This window comes from Drechmeria coniospora, chromosome 01 (genome assembly GCF_001625195.1).
Source record: "Drechmeria coniospora strain ARSEF 6962 chromosome 01, whole genome shotgun sequence".
NCBI lineage: Eukaryota > Fungi > Ascomycota > Sordariomycetes > Hypocreales > Ophiocordycipitaceae > Drechmeria > Drechmeria coniospora.
Genome location: NC_054389.1, coordinates 752358 through 771313, shown reverse-complemented (window position 1 = coordinate 771313; position 18956 = coordinate 752358). Strand labels below are relative to the sequence as shown.

General features: G+C 58.1%; 5 protein-coding genes across 5 annotated transcripts; 3 read left to right on the top strand and 2 right to left on the bottom strand.

Annotated features, from left to right (window-relative positions):
• Positions 1–909: 909 nt before the first annotated feature.
• Positions 910–4192, top strand: DCS_00197 (uncharacterized protein; the record flags this gene model as incomplete). The annotated part of the gene is made up of 4 exons (XM_040797539.1): positions 910–915; positions 970–1346; positions 1411–3400; positions 3476–4192. The coding sequence occupies 4 exons, from the start codon at positions 910–912 to the stop codon at positions 4190–4192; spliced, it is 3090 nt and encodes a 1029-aa protein (XP_040658422.1).
• Positions 4193–5217: 1025 nt separating this feature from the next.
• DCS_00196 (uncharacterized protein) lies at positions 5218–9964 on the top strand (the record flags this gene model as incomplete). Its single annotated transcript, XM_040797538.1, has 9 exons — positions 5218–5220; positions 5281–5445; positions 5527–5832; positions 5898–6163; positions 6228–6515; positions 7102–7162; positions 7428–7627; positions 7692–7822; positions 7890–9964. 9 exons carry the CDS (start codon positions 5218–5220, stop codon positions 9962–9964), a joined length of 3495 nt encoding a protein of 1164 aa, XP_040658421.1.
• A 671-nt stretch (positions 9965–10635) lies between these two features.
• DCS_00195 (uncharacterized protein) lies at positions 10636–13049 on the bottom strand (the record flags this gene model as incomplete). Its single annotated transcript, XM_040797537.1, has 4 exons — positions 10636–12279; positions 12321–12691; positions 12757–12948; positions 13016–13049. 4 exons carry the CDS (start codon positions 13047–13049, stop codon positions 10636–10638), a joined length of 2241 nt encoding a protein of 746 aa, XP_040658420.1.
• A 1494-nt stretch (positions 13050–14543) lies between these two features.
• On the bottom strand, positions 14544–15260 carry DCS_00194 (G-patch domain protein; the record flags this gene model as incomplete). The annotated part of the gene is made up of 1 exon (XM_040797536.1): positions 14544–15260. The coding sequence occupies one exon, from the start codon at positions 15258–15260 to the stop codon at positions 14544–14546; it is 717 nt and encodes a 238-aa protein (XP_040658419.1).
• Positions 15261–15869: 609 nt separating this feature from the next.
• Positions 15870–17797, top strand: DCS_00193 (uncharacterized protein; the record flags this gene model as incomplete). The annotated part of the gene is made up of 2 exons (XM_040797535.1): positions 15870–15941; positions 16457–17797. The coding sequence occupies 2 exons, from the start codon at positions 15870–15872 to the stop codon at positions 17795–17797; spliced, it is 1413 nt and encodes a 470-aa protein (XP_040658418.1).
• Positions 17798–18956: the final 1159 nt, after the last annotated feature.

Below are 18956 nucleotides of genomic sequence, written 5' to 3'. Positions count from 1 at the left end.
TGGCAAAGCTGCTAGCGAGACACCAAATTACACCGACATCGCACTACGTCATCAGCTGGTAATTCCATCAGGAACAAACGAGTCGAAACTGGCATCTCCCCATTACTAACCCTCTTCTGGAGAACCGCAGAAGAGGACGCTTTGTCATCCACCCCGGAGCCAAACTGCATCTTCCATGAATCCCTCTCTGATCACAGAGGCAGAATGGAAACAGTGACATGGCCAGCCCACGAACGCAAGGTGACAACTTTGTAAGTGCAGAAATTTGAAGTGTTTGATCGAGATAATGCCGTTCCTGTCGAGTGCTCTCTGGCTCAGAATCCTCTCAAAAGGACCGTTCGTACTTGGAGTTTCTGCTTCATGCCCGTTTCTAGGGGTAATGGCAATTGAACACGAATCCCATCAGCTTGGATATTGGTGTAGGGTAGGTGATATTCGTCCATCAAAGTCAGCTATCAAGATTCGGGAGGCAACCCCACTTAGGCTAGAGGTTGGTTGCTAAGCACAACTGTGGTCTCTGATGTGCATGTGAGGTGTCGGTCTGGTCTGTTCTTTGCCCCTCCAATTCCCATCAGCCCCTCTCGGCCGTGACCGTCGCGGTGACAGCATTACCTCATCAACTCTCTCCAGCGCTGGCCTGGCCATCTTCCCACATCCCAACAACCCTCTCGTCACATTGAGCACATTCGCTTGTGACCCAACCCTCCGCAATCAAACAGGATCACGGCCGCCAAACAACCTCCCTACTTTTCCCGACAGGTTACTCGCCTCCGGAATCGGTACCTAGGTCGAGGCTGAGCTCAACCGGGTGCTGATTACGCCTTCAAAATTCCTCCCCCAGCAGAGACCGGAACGCAGGGGAAGCGAAAGCTCTCCGACGGAGCCTCGCGGCCGAACAGTAAACGGACCATGGCGGTGCGTACGATGCCCGGAAGCCTTTTTCTGGACCATACTGACGCCCCTCCGCAGGGCAAAAAGCTTCCCGAGGTCGACCTCACGACCCGGATGCAGGTCGACGATTCCGTCGTAGGCAACACCGACATCGATGAGTCTCTCTACAGTCGACAGCTCTACGTCTTGGGCCACGAAGCCATGAGACGCATGGGCGCCTCCAACGTCCTCATCGTTGGACTCAAAGGCTTGGGCGTCGAGGTTGCCAAGAACATTGCTCTCGCAGGCGTCAAGAGCCTGACCCTCTACGATCCGGCCCCCGCTCGGATTGCCGACCTTTCCTCCCAATTCTTCCTTTCCCCCTCGGACGTCGGCAAGCCTCGAGACGAAGTGACGGCCCCGCGCGTCGCCGAACTCAACGCCTACACGCCCGTGAACGTTCACCAATCACCAGGGTATGTTTCTCGCGTGTTTCTTGCCGTTTCCTGCGAGCGCCTGCCAAATGCTAATCGTACCAAGGCTTGGAAGCAATCCAGAGCAGTTCGAAAAGTACCAGGTCGTCGTTCTGACCAACGTCCCGATATCCTCCCAGAAAGTCATCGCCGATTACTGCCACGCCAAGGGCATCTTTGTTGTCGTCGCCAGCACCTTTGGCCTCTTCGGCTCCCTGTTCTGCGACTTTGGCAAAAAGTTTACCGTCATCGATCCCACGGGCGAGTCGCCGTTGAGCGGCATCATTGCCGGAATCGACGAGGAGGGCCTGGTCTCTGCGCTCGACGAGACGAGGCATGGCCTGGAGGACGGCGACTACGTCACCTTCTCCGAGGTCGAGGGAATGGAGGCCTTGAACGGCTGCGAGCCTCGAAAGGTTTCCGTCAAGGGTCCCTACACGTTTTCCATCGGAGACGTCTCCAGCCTCGGCCAGTACCGGCGTGGCGGCATGTACCAGCAGGTCAAGATGCCCAAGCAGATCGACTTCAAGAACTTCACCGCCGCTCTGAAGGAGCCCGAGTTCGCCATATCCGACTTTGCCAAGTTTGACCGACCCCAGCAGCTGCACCTCGGCTTCCAGGCCCTCGAGGCCTTCGAGGAGTCCAACGGCCGTCTGCCGAAGCCGATGGACGAAGATGACGCTGCCGTCGTCTTGGGCGCGGCCAAGAAGTTTGCCGAGCAGGAGAAGCTTGAAATGGACCTCGACGAAAAGCTGATCAAGGAGCTCAGCTACCAAGCCATGGGTGATCTGAGCCCCATGGCCGCCTTCTTCGGTGGCATCACCGCGCAGGAGGTCCTCAAGGCCGTCTCCGGCAAGTTTCAGCCCGTTCAGCAGTGGATGTACTTTGATTCGCTCGAATCGCTTCCCACCAGCACCAAGCGCTCTCCCGAGCTCTGCAAGCCCATCGGAAGCCGATACGACGGCCAGATTGCCGTTTTCGGCACCGAGTTTCAAGAGAAGATTGCCAATCTGAAGCAATTCCTCGTCGGCGCCGGCGCCATCGGATGCGAAATGCTCAAGAACTGGGCCATGATGGGGCTGGGAACGGGCCCGAAGGGCAAGATTATCGTCACGGACATGGACTCGATCGAGAAGAGCAACCTGAACCGCCAATTCTTGTTCCGCGCCGCCGACGTCGGCAACATGAAGAGCGACTGTGCTGCTCGGGCGGTGCAGCGCATGAACCCCGAGCTCCAGGGCCACATCGAGACGCTGAAGGACCGAGTGAGCGCCGACACGGAGCACGTCTTCAATGAAGAATTTTGGGAAGGTCTCGACGGCGTCACCAATGCGCTGGACAATGTCGAAGCGAGGACATACGTCGACCGCCGATGCGTCTTCTTCCGGAAACCCCTGCTCGAGAGCGGCACGCTCGGCACCAAGGGCAACACCCAAGTCGTCCTGCCACACCTGACCGAGTCGTACTCGTCTTCGCAGGACCCCCCCGAGAAGGAATTCCCCATGTGCACCGTCCGGAGCTTCCCCAACCGCATCGAGCACACCATAGCATGGTCCAAGGAGTACATGTTCGAGAAGTTGTTCGTCAAGACGCCGCAGACGGTGAATCTGTACCTGACGCAGCCCAACTTCCTCGAGGCGACGATGAAGCAGGGCGGGAACCAGAAGGAGACGCTGGAGATGATTCGAAATTTCCTCACCACGGAGCGACCTCGCACGTTCGAGGACTGCATCGCATGGGCCCGCGCCTTGTTCGAGACGGAATTTTCGAACAAGATCCAGCAGCTTCTGTACAACTTCCCCAAGGACTCGACAACCTCGAGCGGCGCCCCGTTCTGGTCCGGCCCCAAGCGCGCCCCCGACGCTCTCAAGTTCGACCCAAACAACGCGACTCACTTTGGGTTCGTCGTCGCCGCCGCCAACTTGCACGCTTTCAACTTCAACATCAAGTCCCCCGGCACGGACAGGAGCCTTTACTTGCGCGAGCTGGACAACGTCATCGTCCCCGACTTCGCGCCCGACGCCAACGTCAAGATTCAGGCGGATGACAAGGAGCCGGTACGTTGGCATGCCTGCGAATCCATCCGTGCATGAGTGAATGCAAGGCTAACCGGACAGGATCCGAACGCCGAGACGAATTTCGACGACAGCGCGGAGCTGGACAAGATCATTGATAGCATACCGGCCGCGAACACGCTGTCGGGCTTCCAGCTTCAGGCTGTTGAGTTTGAGAAGGACGACGACACGAACCACCACATCGACTTCATTACCGCCTGCAGCAATTTGCGTGCCGAGAACTACAAGATTGAGCAGGCCGACCGGCACAAGACCAAGTTCATTGCCGGCAAGATCATCCCCGCGATTGCCACGACGACGGCACTCGTCACCGGCCTGGTCGTCTTGGAGCTCTACAAGGTCGTCGACGGCAAGACGGACCTCGAACAGTACAAGAACGGCTTCATCAACCTCGCCCTGCCTTTCTTTGGCTTCAGCGAACCCATCGCGAGCCCGAAGGTGGAGTACCAAGGCCCCGACGGCAAGGTGTCTCTGGACAAGATCTGGGACCGATTCGAGGTGGACAACATCACGCTGCGGGAGTTGATTGACCAGTTCCAAGAGAAGGGTTTGAGCATCAACATGCTGAGCTCGGGCGTCAGTCTCTTGTACGCGAGCTTCTTCCCCCCGGCGAAGCTCAAGGACCGGTATCCGATGAAGCTCAGCGAACTGGTGGAGTCGATCTCGAAGACGCCAATTCCCCCGCACCAGAAGGAGGTCATCTTCGAGATTGTCGCCGACGACATGGCCGAGGAAGATGTCGAGGTGCCTTACATCAAGGTTCGAGTTCAGTGAGTGGAATGGCAGGTATGGGTGTTTCTGGAGCCGATGCATAGAAGGGGGAAAATATCGTACATTCCATCCTGATAGCGGTAGATGTAATGTCGACTGTCGAGTGTAGGCTTGCATGGGGGAACACGCTCGTCACGAGATTGAATCCACAAAGGTCTCAAGACGGGCACACAGCGCCATACGGAGAACGTATCGATTTGAGGCAGCGGCTCATGCTCGAAGTCGGACAAGCGAGAATCAAACCAGTCAAGATCAAACTAGCGAGCGAGCGAACCCGTGCGTCCGGCGCAAAGACGAGTTGTTTGCCAGGCTGCGTCTCATGGAACGAATGCCGTACGCAGGAAGAAACTCGCTCGACCACTCAGTCGTCACCCATCCACTAGACTATGCAGGTGGCAGCGGTTCACCGAAGCACAGCCCAGGTGCTTGCTGGGCGTCCTAGTATTGCGGTATTGCTGCACTAACACTCAAACTCGGGTAGGCTTGTTCTCTCGACGAATATTACAATATTACACCGTATTAATTAATTACGAGAATACGGCGTGTTCCCGAACCACCCGGCAACGCGACGTTCCAGTGCAACGCTCCCCCGCCTTGCTCACGTTGGTGGCTGGACTGGGCCCCGATTGCAGCCGGTTGCAGCGGGCGGCACAGATTACGTCATCATTACCAAGCCGTCGTTACCATGATGCTCGATTGCCTTCCCCGCACCGCTCCGAAGGTGAACGCAGGCTACTAAGCTGCTCAGGGCCCCAACGATACGGCTCTCTCGGGCCAAGCTCTATTTTCTTGCGTACTTACATCTACAGTGCTGGGCTGGGATAGCGAGATAACCTACGGTGAGCTTGTCAATGAATTCTCTGCGATTGCGAGGAGTACCATTCGTACTCACCCGCACCAAGTTCCATCATCCACTTACACGTTCCATACCCTCGACGACGACAGCTGGTCAAGCAACCCTCAGCCGTCAAGCAGCCCTCGGCCGTCAACCAACCCAAAGACAACAATCGCAAGCAAATCCGAGCAGAATGGTGAGTTTACGGATGAGTCGAATACCTGCCGCAAAGGCCATGATGGCTGACAGTTCGCAGTCGACTAGCGGCAAACTCACCGACTGGGTCAAGCCCGGCGACAAGACGGGAGAGTACAAGCGACAGGTCAGCTCGTTCCGCGACTCGATCTCTCGCGAGAGTGGTGCCAAGTACCCACCCGAGAAGGGGCGTTATCACCTCTACGTGAGCTATGCATGCCCATGGGTACGTCTTCTGCCTCGAGGAATTCTGTGCGTCCCGGCCTCGAGCTGCGCTCGCTAACCATCGCACCCGTCTCCCGCGCAGGCTCACCGCACCCTGATTACGAGGAAGCTCAAGGGCCTTGATGAATTCATCTCCTTTTCCGTCGTGCACTGGCATCTCGCCGAAGGCGGATGGCGCTTCGTGACCAAGGATGAGAAGTTGCCGGGCGACAACGTAGTGCCCGATCCCATGGAGGGGCACGCCACGTTCACCCACCTCCGACAGGTGTACTTTGAATCCAGCAAGGATTACGAGGGCCGCTTCACCGTCCCAGTCTTGTACGACAAGAAGACGAAGACGATCGTGAACAACGAGAGCAGCGAAATCTTGCGCATGCTCTCGACGGAGGTGAGCCGAGGCAGACGCCTCGACCATTCCGCGGCATTTTCGTTTGGCTGACGCGGCGGCTCCAGTTCGACGACTTGATCGACGAAAAGTTCCGCAAGGTTGTCCTGTATCCGGAGAACTTGCGAGCGGAAATCGACGAGACGAACACGTGGACGTACGACCTCATCAACAACGGCGTCTACAAGTCCGGCTTCGCGACGACGGCCGAGGCGTACGAGCGCAACGTCATCGCCCTGTTCGAGGCGCTCGACAAGGCGGAGAAGCACCTGGGCAGGCAGAAAGATGGTCCCTACTACTTTGGAAAGAACCTGACCGAGGCCGACATCCGGCTGTAAGTTGACCGCGACCCCGACCGTCGGCTGCCTTTCCGCTGATGAATGAATTGCGCCCTCCAGGTACGTGACGCTCGTGCGCTTCGACCCCGTCTACGTGCAGCACTTCAAGTGCAACATCCGGGACATCCGTTCGGGCTACCCGCAACTGCACCGCTGGATGCGCAATCTGTACTGGAAGCACGAGAGCGGCGCGTTCAAGGCGACGACGCAGTTCGAGCACATCAAGTTTCACTACATGCGAAGCCATACGCAGATCAACCCGCTGTCCATCGCCACCGTCGGACCGCTGCCGCACATCCTACCTCTGGACGAGGAGGTAGCCGCCGTCGCTGCCGCTCTGGGACCAAAGTAAGGAAGCCAAGATCGAGGCGCATGCGTTGGCTCGTGGCAATTCCCGATGGCAATTCCCGAGTCGCCAGCAGTCAGATTCGTTGGGGACCAGTCTCGTTCATCCCGCACTTGCTATTTCTAGTCGTACCCTTCTTCGTCGCCCACACCAGATAAGTAGCAATGGCAAACCGTGTGAGAGGCCCTTTCCGGTATGGCATGTGACATGACGGCCGCAGCGGCTGCCTTGCCTCGTAGGGACACGTAAGGATAAGGTTCGCCAACACTGTTGCCGAAAAAGCTACAAATCACCAAATGATTCCAAACACATGCACGTCCAAGGAGAACGACAGGGAGCATTCGCATTGCTAGGAACAGGCACATGAGTACTACGGAGGCATGAGCAACTGGCCACCTAGGAGGTGTGTGCAGCAATTGCAGTGCAGCGGGGATCGTCCTCGACTTGGCATATTCCACTTGTTCGTGCATCTGCGCAAGTAAAGTAGCCGTCATACCCTAATAGCCTTTCTTGGCGATGATCAGTACGAAGAAAGAAGGCGAGAGAACTTGCGAACCAGAACTTGCGAACCAGAACTTGCGTACGTAGGGTTGGTGACTGCAGCGGTGGAAAGATGGATGCATCCTCCTATGGATTCCTGCTTCCTACAGTATGTCTTGCTGGCCGCTAGCCCCTCAATGATGTGACCTGCGATGTTGCAGGCTTGGAGCACGCTAATGAAGGCTGCCCTGCGGAGAATTACAGTAGGCCGTACAGGGCTCGTAGGGCGTGTCAAGCGTCCGCCGGAAATTCGACAGAGGCACCTTCGTCGCGAGTGCTTCCCGGCACATTTTTCCGATTCCGAACCCACTTACTTTGCGGCCGCAGCCAGGCCACAGCCCTTCCTGCAGCTGGCAGCCTAACAAGCAACCAAGTATTACCTAAACGTCCGTCACCACACATCATCCTTTCCGACACCTTCTGCTGTTGTGACGGGCCACGTTTACCGATGGGCATCACAGCCTCACCGCCCTGATATGGCCTTTCGATACTCAGCAGATTTTCTGCTGCACCTGCGGGATTCGCCACTATGCACCCGACCAGATAACTTGCCCCCGACGGACGAGTGGATGGGGTGAGTCGGGTCGCCTCGCACCTTTCGCCCAGCCGCCACGGTTGGCTAACGATTCATGCCGCAGTGCACCGCTTGAACAGCTCCGTGCTCAAAACAGAACGACAAATGACAGGTCCCGTACGAATGACGTCTCGCTTCTCGACCAAGGCAACCGACGCTCCGCCGTCGATCGCCAGGTATCGCGCAACACCGGTAGTACGTGCCACCCTGCGGCCAACTCCCACCTGTAGCTTGACGTGCCGTGCTAACCGACCCCCTCAAGACCCCGATGAAATTGTCTTTGGCCCACCCCGCACCGCGTTTGCCTCCGCGCGAGGCATAAAGTCCTCGGACAATGATAAGGGTGGCAAGGAATCCGACGGACAGGGTCGGGCTGGTCTTCGAGTCCGAAGCGGTGAAGTTGATGCCGATCGACTGCGTGACGGACGGACGCCGATCCGCCGCGGCGATGCTGACCAGGACAGCGATGGCTGGAGCACCGTGAAGCCTCGCAAGAGTTTCGGTACCGATGGCGCCGAGCGCTTTCACGGCAAGATGGGCGGCAACTTCCGGGATGACAGACGCTCCCAGAAGGATCGGGACGATAGAGACGCGACGCGAGATCGTCAAACGAGAACCTTGGACGGTGGCAATCGAGACAAGGATGGTGCCGATTCCGACAGCCGCCCACGCAATGGAACGACGAGAAACAAGCTCGACACCTGGCGATCAGGCAATGATGCCAAGGAAGCTCCCGCCGCGACGGAGAAGCGTGACCGCGACCGAACAAAAAGCTGGCGCGATCGTGATCGTGACGCCGACGCCTCGGACGACCGTCCCGCCGGCAGGACCACCGACAGACGCTGGGGCCGTGACCGAGATCAGAGGGTCGAGCGTGAGCCCGAGTGGCTCGACGAGCCTCAGGTGGACCAGCGGGAAGCCCACACGCAGCAAGACTTCCAGAAATGGATGGAGCAGATGAAGGCCGCTAAGAGCGGTAATTCTCCTGCCGCAAGGGGTCCTCCCGCCCCAACCGAGGCCGCCGTCGACCCTTCGAAGCCTCAAGCAGCATCCTCGTCCGCCGCCGACGCACCTGACAAGTTCTTCATGGCCTTTGGTTCCACCCCGAACATGGAAGTCACGAGTCCGCCCGAGCAGACGGACGCGAGCAGCAAAGCGAAGGCGGCCGGCAAGTCCTCGCGCTTCACTTCCTTCTTTGCCCAGCCCCAGCCCGATGGCCGGTCAAGGACCGAGGCCGCCACGCCTCTCGCCGGACCGCCTGCCAGCCTGCTCTCCGCAATGGCCGGAGCAGGTCAGCCGCCGGGGACCGCTGGCGCGCCCGAGGAGGAACGCCAAGCCTTCCAGCAGCTCCTTGCCAAGTTGCAGAAGCAGAGCCTGGCCGCCACACCGCCAGAGGCGCCTCCCTTTTCTGCTCCCCCACAGCGCAACCCTATGGAGATGGGGAAGCAGGCCGGACAGGCGGAGCCTCCCCAGCAGTTTGGCGCCGAGCGACGCGATGGTCCTCCGGCCAACCACCCTCCAGCTCAGCAACCCCGAGATATCCTTACTCCTCAGCCGCAACCCCAGGGCACCCGCCCCGACCAGCTGCTGCAAGACCTCGTTGGCCATCACAACCGGGTTAGTAGCCAGGGGTCGATGCGGGTCGATCCGAACACGGTTCGAAACACCAGCAACACCGAGTTCCTCATGAACCTCATGAGACCTGCCTCCGACCTGCAGCATTCGGACCTGCAGGCACGCCTGCAGCAGGCGCAGCAGCCCCAGAAGCCGCCGCCGCCCATGGCTCCCTACGGCGAACGCGAGCCCGAGTTTCCAGGCAGGGAGAACCGTCAAGCCCCGCGCCAGGGACGACCTCAGCCGCCACCCGGATTTCTCATGGACGAATCCTTCCATGCGGACCCGGATCAGCGACAGGGCCAAACTCCTCAGATCTTGCAGCGGCCTATGCCTCCACCTGGTTTGGACCAGATGCCTCCCGAATGGATGGCAAGAGGGCAGATGCCGCCGCCTCAGCAGCGCCCGCCGATGGGTCCGCCACCTGGATTGGCCGCCGGGCTGGGTCGCAGCATGCCCGTGCCGCACATGTTTCCTCCCAACTTTCCTCCCGGGGCCATGCCTCCTCCGCCGGAAGCCATGAGCGGGATGCCGCCTCGCAACATGCCGCTGCCACCACCGGGCTTCTTCGCTGGCCCGCCACCGCAAGGCTTCATGCCCCCGGGCCTAGCTGGGTTTAATGGGCCTCCCGGCCCAGACTCGCACGGCTTCACCGGACCACCCTTTGAAGCACGTGGCATGCCTCCCCCCGGTAACCGTGGAGCAAGCTATGGCCGGCCTTAGAGGAGTCGGGGCTCTAGATTCACCATATTCTAGAACAGCCATGCTGCGGGTAGACGACAGCAGCAGTTGGGCGTGGAAGGTGGAATCGGAGCGCCAGACATTCGCTTTGTCCCGGTGTGCCAGCACGGCGCCAGTGCCGTCTCAACGAGCTTTGACTTTCACATAGCCGCCCCTGACTTCTACGTCGCTCGGAAGTTGTTGGGCGGATCATGTATTGCTCCCAGAAAGCCAGTGGAATGGTATATAAATGAAAGAGGCCAGCTGTGTGTGCGTATTCGGCTAGCCTGCGGTGATTGTCCTTATGTATGCCATGTTGTAGAGTTTGCTGGCAGCATGACAGGACATTGCATCGATACACTTGTAACCAGACGCCGACCCCCCTTTAGCCTTCGTCCCCCACTATCTCGGGTCAACAACTTTGTAGACGCGCGAGCACATGTCCATAAACGCCACGCTACTCAATCATCGTATTGGATCATCTATTTGAAAAAAAGGGCCAACTCCCTCGTGCAACCTCGCAGCTGGAGTGTGGTTATTCGGCCCCCCAGAGTCGTGGAGACAATTCACTCGCTCAATCTATCCTGAACCGATGACGCCTTCTCTTCTTGGCCTTGTGCGACCTGGAGCTGTCGCGACGAGGAACGCGTATGCCGGGTCGTGCGTAAAGAGCCCTACTTCTTCATACCCAGAAAGTTCCTGCGCTTCTTCTCCTTGTGATTCTTGCCATCATCCTTCTTCACCAGAGTGGGAGGCGCCGAGTGGAGGTTCATGGAAGCCATCGACTGCGTAGGCGGCAAGGCAGGCCCAGGCGGGGGGGCCGGTCGGTTGGGAAGTCCTCCAGGAGGAGGCGGAAGGGTTCGACCCCCTGGGACTGCACCGGCCGCAGTTCGCGGAGGCGCGCCGTGGCCCGGCGACGGATGCCGGACGGGGGGTGGCGCGGGGCGCTCAAAGAGGTGTGCTGGAGCGCGAGGCTTGGGGCGCTCCATGGGAAGGTCAAGATGTCTCTTGTCGCGGCTGAGATCGGCCACCTGACGGACGAAGAGCTGCGGCGTGAGCATGTGTGAAGTGGCGAGAACGATGTCTCGGCTCCGTTCCCTGCTCACTTCGTAACAGGCACGGCTTTCGCTGTAGGTGGCTCCGCCCGCCATGAAGACGATGATGCGCTGTCGATTTTCCGGCGGTCGGCGACCAGCGGCAGCCCAATTCGGCCGACCTGCCCGCAGCGAGCCCCCCTGTGCAGCCAGCAGGTCCTCGTTAGGGTCCAGCGGGGGCTTCACGTATGGGAAAACGACTTGGTCCAAGGTTCCCTTGACGAGGGCTTCCAGCATCGACTTGAGCGCCGGTTCGAACCGAGAGAGGCTGTATTCCTCGCTCGTCTGGGCCGTCTTCGGATCGATGGGAAACAGCGGCTGCAGTGGTTGTCGCGGCTGCTTCAGGGCGTGCGATGTTTTGCCGCCGAGGAGCTCCATGTTGGTCAGCGCCTCTGCGTCATGGGGTGGCAGGGATGCGTGCGTCAGCAGCTTCTGTATATCCTCCGTGATGACACCGCCACGGTAGAGAATGTATGTTATGATGAGACGCAGACGATCGGATGGCATGATGGCGTCGTCGTCCAGCAGGCGCACCGTCGACTCGAGCATGTTCTTCGGTTTCCTAAAATCTTCGTCGAGCCCGGTGGACAGGGTCTGCTCGATCGAGGCAATGTCGAGCAGCTTGTTGTGCTGGAACTTGTTCATGCACTCCTGCGCCATGGTGAGATGGAGCGAGTAGGCTTCCTTCATCTCCTGAAACTGCGGGAGGCCCGCCAGCATGTCCCTGATGGCGCCCAGATTCGTCGCATCGGCGTTTTCGTCGGTAAAGTGGGGGTTCTGGTCAAGGAACTTTTGAAAGTCGCCCATGAGTTGGTCGATGGTGTCCTTCATGTGCCGATGCCGATTATCCACCCATATTTTGTCCTTTTCGCCAAGTTCCATATCCTTTTCCTCCTCCTCTCGCGTGCCCTGGTTGATGGTGGTGTGGAAGGTTACCTTGTCGGCCTCCTTGATGGGAAGGACGTCATGTGCCATGGCCTGGTAGGAAAACTCATGGATCAGAGGGGCCATGAGGTCCATGGAACGGTCGGTGATGATGAGGTTGGCCTGCGGTCGGTTCGACGGTGGTGGGAAATTGGGATCCCACTGTGCATAACCGTCCAGCTCCTCCTGCACGAACCTCGCGAGGTGTGATGATAGAACGCAAGCCTCATGGAAGGCGTTCTTGGGCCGGTAATATCGGACTTTGGGGTATTCACCCAGCGTTATGCAGATGCCGGCAATCTAATGGGCTCCATGGTCAGCGCAAGTGCCGCGGATCTGACGCAGGGCATCGTTTGACTTGCCCGCTGAGCCATGGCTTGCATATGCTTGGGAACCAATGGGTTGCAGGACGGATGGTAGAGCATCGGGAAGCTCCAGGGGTCGCGAAACGTGACGAGGTGAGATTCTCGGGGATAAAAATCGATGAAGAGCGTCTTGGAGCTTGCGCGCAGTTGCCTGATGGCTGGGAAGTCGTCGAGCCGTCTCCGCAGGTTGGGGTTCAGGAGGGAGGTCCACAGCAAGTAGGCCCTGCGGTAGCGTCGACGGTCAAAGTCGGCGAGGAGGCAGTCGACGATGTGAGGCTGCGGGGTGAGCAGGTATATGGCATCCATGTCGGGGTTGGGTTCGCGACGGTCCTCGATGCGTTCGATGGCTGGCAAAGGCAAGTCAGCGGGCGGTCGGCGGCAGAATTGCAGGGTCACCGGGGACAGAACGGACTGGCGATATTGTTGTTGAGGATATCATCTTCCTTGACGGCATTGTCGAGGATCTTCTGGGAGGTCTCATCAATTACCAAGCATTTCCACTGTCGACTTCCCTCGTTAGCCATCTGGTCGTCGGGCGAGGCTGAGCCTGGGGGGTCGGTACGCACGTCGCCTTGCGTGATGTTCTTGATCTCCTGGAGGATGACTGAACGTCGGGGTTAGCCAATGCATGACGCGAGATCGAGACCGAGACCGAGGCTGATGCGGCGTACCATCATGCTGCTCTTGGATCACAGACAGCCCCATCATAGACGGTTTCGAGCCTGCTGAGCGAGCGAGCCGAGGGTGACGGGCGGTCGACGATCAAGGGCAGGCGGCGGGGCGACGAGGGGAGAGGGGGGGAAGCAGCTGCGATATTCTACAGAGAAGATGGGGAGAAGATGGAGAAGATGGAGAGAAAGGATGGACGATGGAGCCTTGCTGCGGCGGCGGCTGCAGGTAGTGAGGTCCGGGATGATGACGTCTGGGCGAGATTTGGCGGGGTCATCACTATAGCGTTGCAGAGGACACCATCAACGAACGGCCAAAGCCGAGACGACGCTCGGTTTGGCGCCGGTGGAGCCGGAGAAGCTCTCTGGCGATGATCTTGGACGTACCATTCATTGTACAGCACATGAACTCGTGCGAGCAGCGTTGCGCAGTGTACTGTACATGTGTGTACATTGCAGAGCACGGTACTTGAGCGAGGTAATATGTACCTGCAGCGCAAGTACGTGTACAGGTACATCAAGACTACGCAAGTTCGGCACACCCACCAACTTAAGCATGGACGGGCAGTAGGACTATTACTCGGCATAGGTTGTACTTATGTTAGCAAGTACTAGTGTAAGTACTGTAATTGCAGTGCATGTAAGTACTGTACTTGCAGTGCATGTAAGTACTGTACTTGCGGTGCATGTAAGTACTGTACTTGCAGTGCATGTAAGTACTCCGTGTGTGCCTAATATGTACTTTACGGTAATTAATACACGTACAACTAATTACGGAGAACATGCGGAGTACAGAGTCCGGAGTAAGTAATTACAGTAAATAATACCTAGTAGTATCTATTACGGAGTACTCCGTACGCAAGTGAAGACTTTCCGCATGCCGACAAGCTATTAAGCTTCTTGCAGGTGTATAATTACAGGCGACCTTGTCAAGCGCACACCAGTCGACTACTATTCCAAATAGTTTGATGCGGCTTGTCTGGTCTCAACACTGAATCAGTTGTCGTGAACTGGCGACACAGCCTCATCCGTTCTTTGACCTGCCTGTTATCTGTACGTGCCCTCGCAGGGCAAGCAGGTCAAGAAGGAATTGTAAGAGTTATTATGGAATTACGCGTTCGACACTCCGAAACCATGCTCTTTTTTTTTTCACACTCCCTGCAGGCCCAGCATCCTCTGCGGCTCAGGACATGGGCAGCGCATAGTGGCGTCTTCCATAGCCGCCGATGAGATTTGTAGGGGAGCCGAGTCCGCTGTTCCGCAGGACCAAGGGCACCATCACCGTGATCTGGCGATTGCCCCGTGGTTCGTCGTGGGGTACTTGCGGCGACGAGAAATGGGCACAAGGCACAGTGAGGCGTTTCCAAGCGACCAAGGTGCATCTTGTAGGCCATCGACGGGAAGAGGGGGGCGGTGGTATCGAGCCAGAATAGGAGAGGAAAAGAACACCGCAGGACAAAGCGCCGGCTGCCTTGGTCCGATGGCGGCGTGAATGAATGAGTTGCTGCAAGCATGACGGGGTATAAAAATTCTAGATGTCATTGTCGGCACCGTTCCCCCGTAGAATGCTCTCGACGTCGAGGCTGCCGTACATCTCGGCTTGCAGTCGGTCGGCCTTTTGCCGCTCTTGCAAGGCCAACGCCTTTCTCTCCTTGGCTGACATTTGCCTCCGTGCTTGCGACACGTCCTGTTTCCCATCGGCCTTGTTCGGAGCCTGTGACGCGGCGCCGATGCCGAGCTGGTCGTCCTTGGCGGCAACCTTGATGGGGAATCGTAATCCATCGCCCTCTGCTCCGAGCCCGCGGCGCGCATCAGGGTCCCAGCCTTGCAGCTGGAGCGCCCGTAGTCCCATACGGCTTCGATCCAGACCGGAGGGCGGGTGTGAGTGCGCTAGGCTGACCTGGTGGGCGAGCGATGCTTCATGCTGCCGGATCGATGTCGTGATCGGGAGCGAGCAGACGGAGCAAACAGACGCCAGTTCCACGCCCGCCGTCGCTGCCTGCGCGTCAGTGCCGGAGACGGAACCGGAGCCGGAGGCGGACCGGTTGCCTAGGACGACTCTGGCATAGAGATCGCCGATGGCGAGTCCTTTGTCCGCCGCCGCCGACCCAGAGGGCGAGATTCCGGAATCAGCATCGGTGGCGGGCACAAACTCGACTCGCTTCCGCTTCAGGCCAGCTCCGAATGGTTTCTTGCGGTGCAGAGGAATGTCATCATCTTCATCGTCTTGCTCCCTCGTCCGTCGCATATCGGAGGCGACGACAGCAGTGGATGGCTTTGGACGAGATGATTGCCCTCGGCATGCACGCACAGGTAGGTGTAGGTGGATGTGCCGTGCGGCGAGGCAAGCGTCTGCCGGGGTTTTATTTGAGCTGGCTTCGGTTGATTGGGTAGCCCGCAAGCTCACCCGCCCGTACCAGTAACAGGACTTGGGTAGTATTTGTAAGTAAGTTCTAGGTGCTGTGCTCCGTAATACCCAGTATACTATATACGGAGTACAGCGATACCAAGAAATTCCTCTGTACCGTACGGAGTACAAGGACGGAGTAAGTACTTGCTTCTACTATCCTAGTACTGTGCGGCGTACGGAGTACATTGATGTACTGTAAGAAGACGAACCGAAAATACTTGGTTCAACTATAACACAGGCTCTCCGTACGGAGTACTCCGTACACCTTCAAGTAATACAGTACGTACTTGTACACTGATAGTCCACTAATATTGACTTTTTAGAATACAGTAGATGGTTCATCCACATTTACTCCGCGCAGTAATTACGGAGTATTACTCTAAGTACTAGTAAGTATATCACCTGCGCTGGCACTGTACTTCGTACTCCTTGCTGCACATGCACACCATGTCCATCGTTCGTCTGCGTACGGTCAGGAGGTCACCCTATCTTGACAAGGACCTACTCATATGTGCGAATGTAAGTGCATGTTGTATTTGCAGCCTGATATTCTCACGGATAAGGGTGAAAGAAGAAGCATCATCTCTTTGCAACCGAGCTCCCACGTTGACAGTTTGGGGGCCGTCGTTCATCGTCGCCATCATTCGCCTGCCAATGGTTCCGCAGCACCTTGGCGGCCAGGCTCAGCCCCAACCCGTATACCAAGTAAGGCGCAAAGACATGTGTCAGTGTCGATATTGCTGGGAAATGTAAGACTTGTATTATACACAGCAGGAATGTCGGCAGCATGCACGTCCAACGAGCTATGCCGTATGGAGACCGTTGATGCACGTTAGGGTATGAATCATATCGACTCAAGGCGGGGCAATGGTCGACCGGTGTGAGAGAGGATGCATCGAAAATACGACACGACGCAAGCAAAATGATTTAAAACCACGAGAGATCGGTTCCGAGCATTTTGACGAGCATGTTCCACGGCGACAGCAACCGAACAACGGGCGGTCGCTTGAGGACACTTGCTAGCCCTCGTGCAGGGCCCAGCCTCCGACGAGCGTTCGAACCTGCACCCAGACTCGACGGCTTCGATTCAGCAGACCACGATGAACGCTTCTGCTCATTATCCCAAACCTCACGGGGTGCACGTCATTGACCGAGATCAGCTGGACCTTCGATCCGAAGCTGAAGTCGACGACGACCTCCTCCATCCCAGACCGGTGACGACGGAAAAGAACATCTGGTTCTTCTGGCACAGCGGCTTTCGGTCCATGCACCCCTACTGCCAACGAACCGTCCGCGCGTGGCACCGAAGATTCTCGAGGCAGGGATGGGCCGTGCGGGTGCTCGATCGCGAGCCCAATTCGGCCCTGAACGTGGCCAACTACCTCGACGTGAACGACCGGCACACCTTTCCTCGAGCCTTTGTCGACGACACAATCGGCGGGGACCACGCCCGGCAGCACACGTCCGACCTCGTGCGGTGGCCGCTGCTGCTGCGGTACGGCGGCGTCTACGCCGACGTGGGCATGATGCAGATTGGCGACCTCGACAAGGTCTGGAGCACGACCGTCGGAGACCCAAGCTCGCCCTTTGAGATTCTCACCTACAACATGGGCGGCATCGACGGCCGCGCCCTGACGAATTATTTTCTCGCCTCGGGCCGCAACAACGCGCTCTTCGCCCGATGCCACAAGCTGCTCCTCCAACTGTGGGATGCCGACGGCGGCAAGACGAGCACGGACGGCATGCACGCGAGCCCGCTGCTCAAGGGTCTGCCGCTCATCCGCGCCGGCGCCCCGTTCGAGGAGGATGGGAAATGGTACGGCATGGACGAGGTCAGCGTCCTGCTGACGGACTACATCATCCAGGGTCAGGTCATGACCATGGTCATGAGCCTCGTCGACGACGAAGACGGCTGGAACGGCCCCAAGTACGCGGCCGAGCACATCTTCGCCATCGATTACATGGCGGGCTCGCAGCTCATCAACGAGATGACGGACTGGAACGGCCCCAGGCAGTTCGAGCTCATGTCGCTGCCGCTCCCCCGAGAGGGAGAGGAGGAGACGGACGAGCAGAGGCAGGGGCGGGAGATTGTCGAGGCGTGCCTGACCAGGAGTTTTGGCTTCAAGCTGGCCCACGGCCTGATCCTCCGAGTTTTGGGCGACACATTGGGCTCGCTGTGGAGGAAACACGAGGGTGCCGACGCCGTGACGGGAACCTACGGCCATTGGCTACGATACGGCATGCTGCATTGGTGCCCGAACGAACTCCCGGCGAGGTTGGAATTCAGGGAGCTACCGGCCGTGAAGATGGGACGATTGCTGAGAGAAGACGATGCTGGCAAGGGGCAGCATGAGGCGAACCAGGCGCAGAGATGAAAGCATAGCGTACGAAACGGACGTTGGAGAAAATATGCTTCGTCCGTGGCTGAAGAGAGTAGGCAACGTGGGAGTCGCTGCATGAGCTTGCTCACATCGACGGAAGAGTATCCAATCACCGCGGCATGATGGAGCGACGAGGAACGAACACAAAACCAACGTATGAGCGCATTATTCAACCACACGGCGCACAGAGCTGACGGGATGCTTGAAGGGTGGTGGCACGACAGATTCTCGTTCTGGAGATCTGCTGGTTCAGAGCCTGGTTTCGGCCGACGCAGCTTCACCGACCGACCTTGAGAAAAGGCAGAGCTCGTCGAGCGAACCCAAGCCCGTCGAGCGAACCCAAGCTTGAAGGCGGCCGGCCGTACTCTGTATTTTCGAGGTATTTATCGATGCCGTCCCCTCACGAGCCATTTGCCGGGAGGCTGGGACAGGAACTCTTTGGGGGCCTAAGGGTAGGGGTCGGCGGTCGAGACTCGGGCCACCAGTGTACTGTAATATCGCCAGCCCCCCTTGCCCCTCCCCTCCCCATCCCCTCTGGTGGAACAAAAGCCAGGGAGGGGCACGGAATGAATTGGCGGCAACAGGGCATTGATTGGCGGCAACAGGCATTGGTTGGCGGCAACAGGGCATTGGTTGGCGGCAACAGGGCATTGATTGGCGGTGCCCGTCCACTGTCTGGGCCTTCGGCCTGCCTAGAATGGGCCCTAGCCCCCTGATTTCGGCTGTCCGGCACCTCCCGACCAGCTGTTGACGTCATGTATTCATGTACTTTTTCATTAGTAAACGCAGCAATAGATGGCGAGGCCAACTTTCGGCCAATATTGATCAACCTCGTTGCTCGCTTCCCTGTGCCCGTTACTCTGTTCCGTCTGCCCAACTTTATCCACTCAGTCTTCGTCTTGCCCGCTTCCCTGCCATCCAGGAAGAGTTTGTAGAATCCACAGCGAATACGAGCCGTCGACCCAAACTGCGTAATACTACACCTGGCCAGCTCTCAGCAACTGAAGACATCGTCAGCATCCAGATCCAGCTGGGCTTTGCTGCCACGTCTCGTCGACTGCACAAATAACCACTCGCCACGCGATAACAGACCTTTTCAATTAGTCACCAATGCGCGACCGAGGCTAGCTCACCAGTAGCAGCCAGATTCACC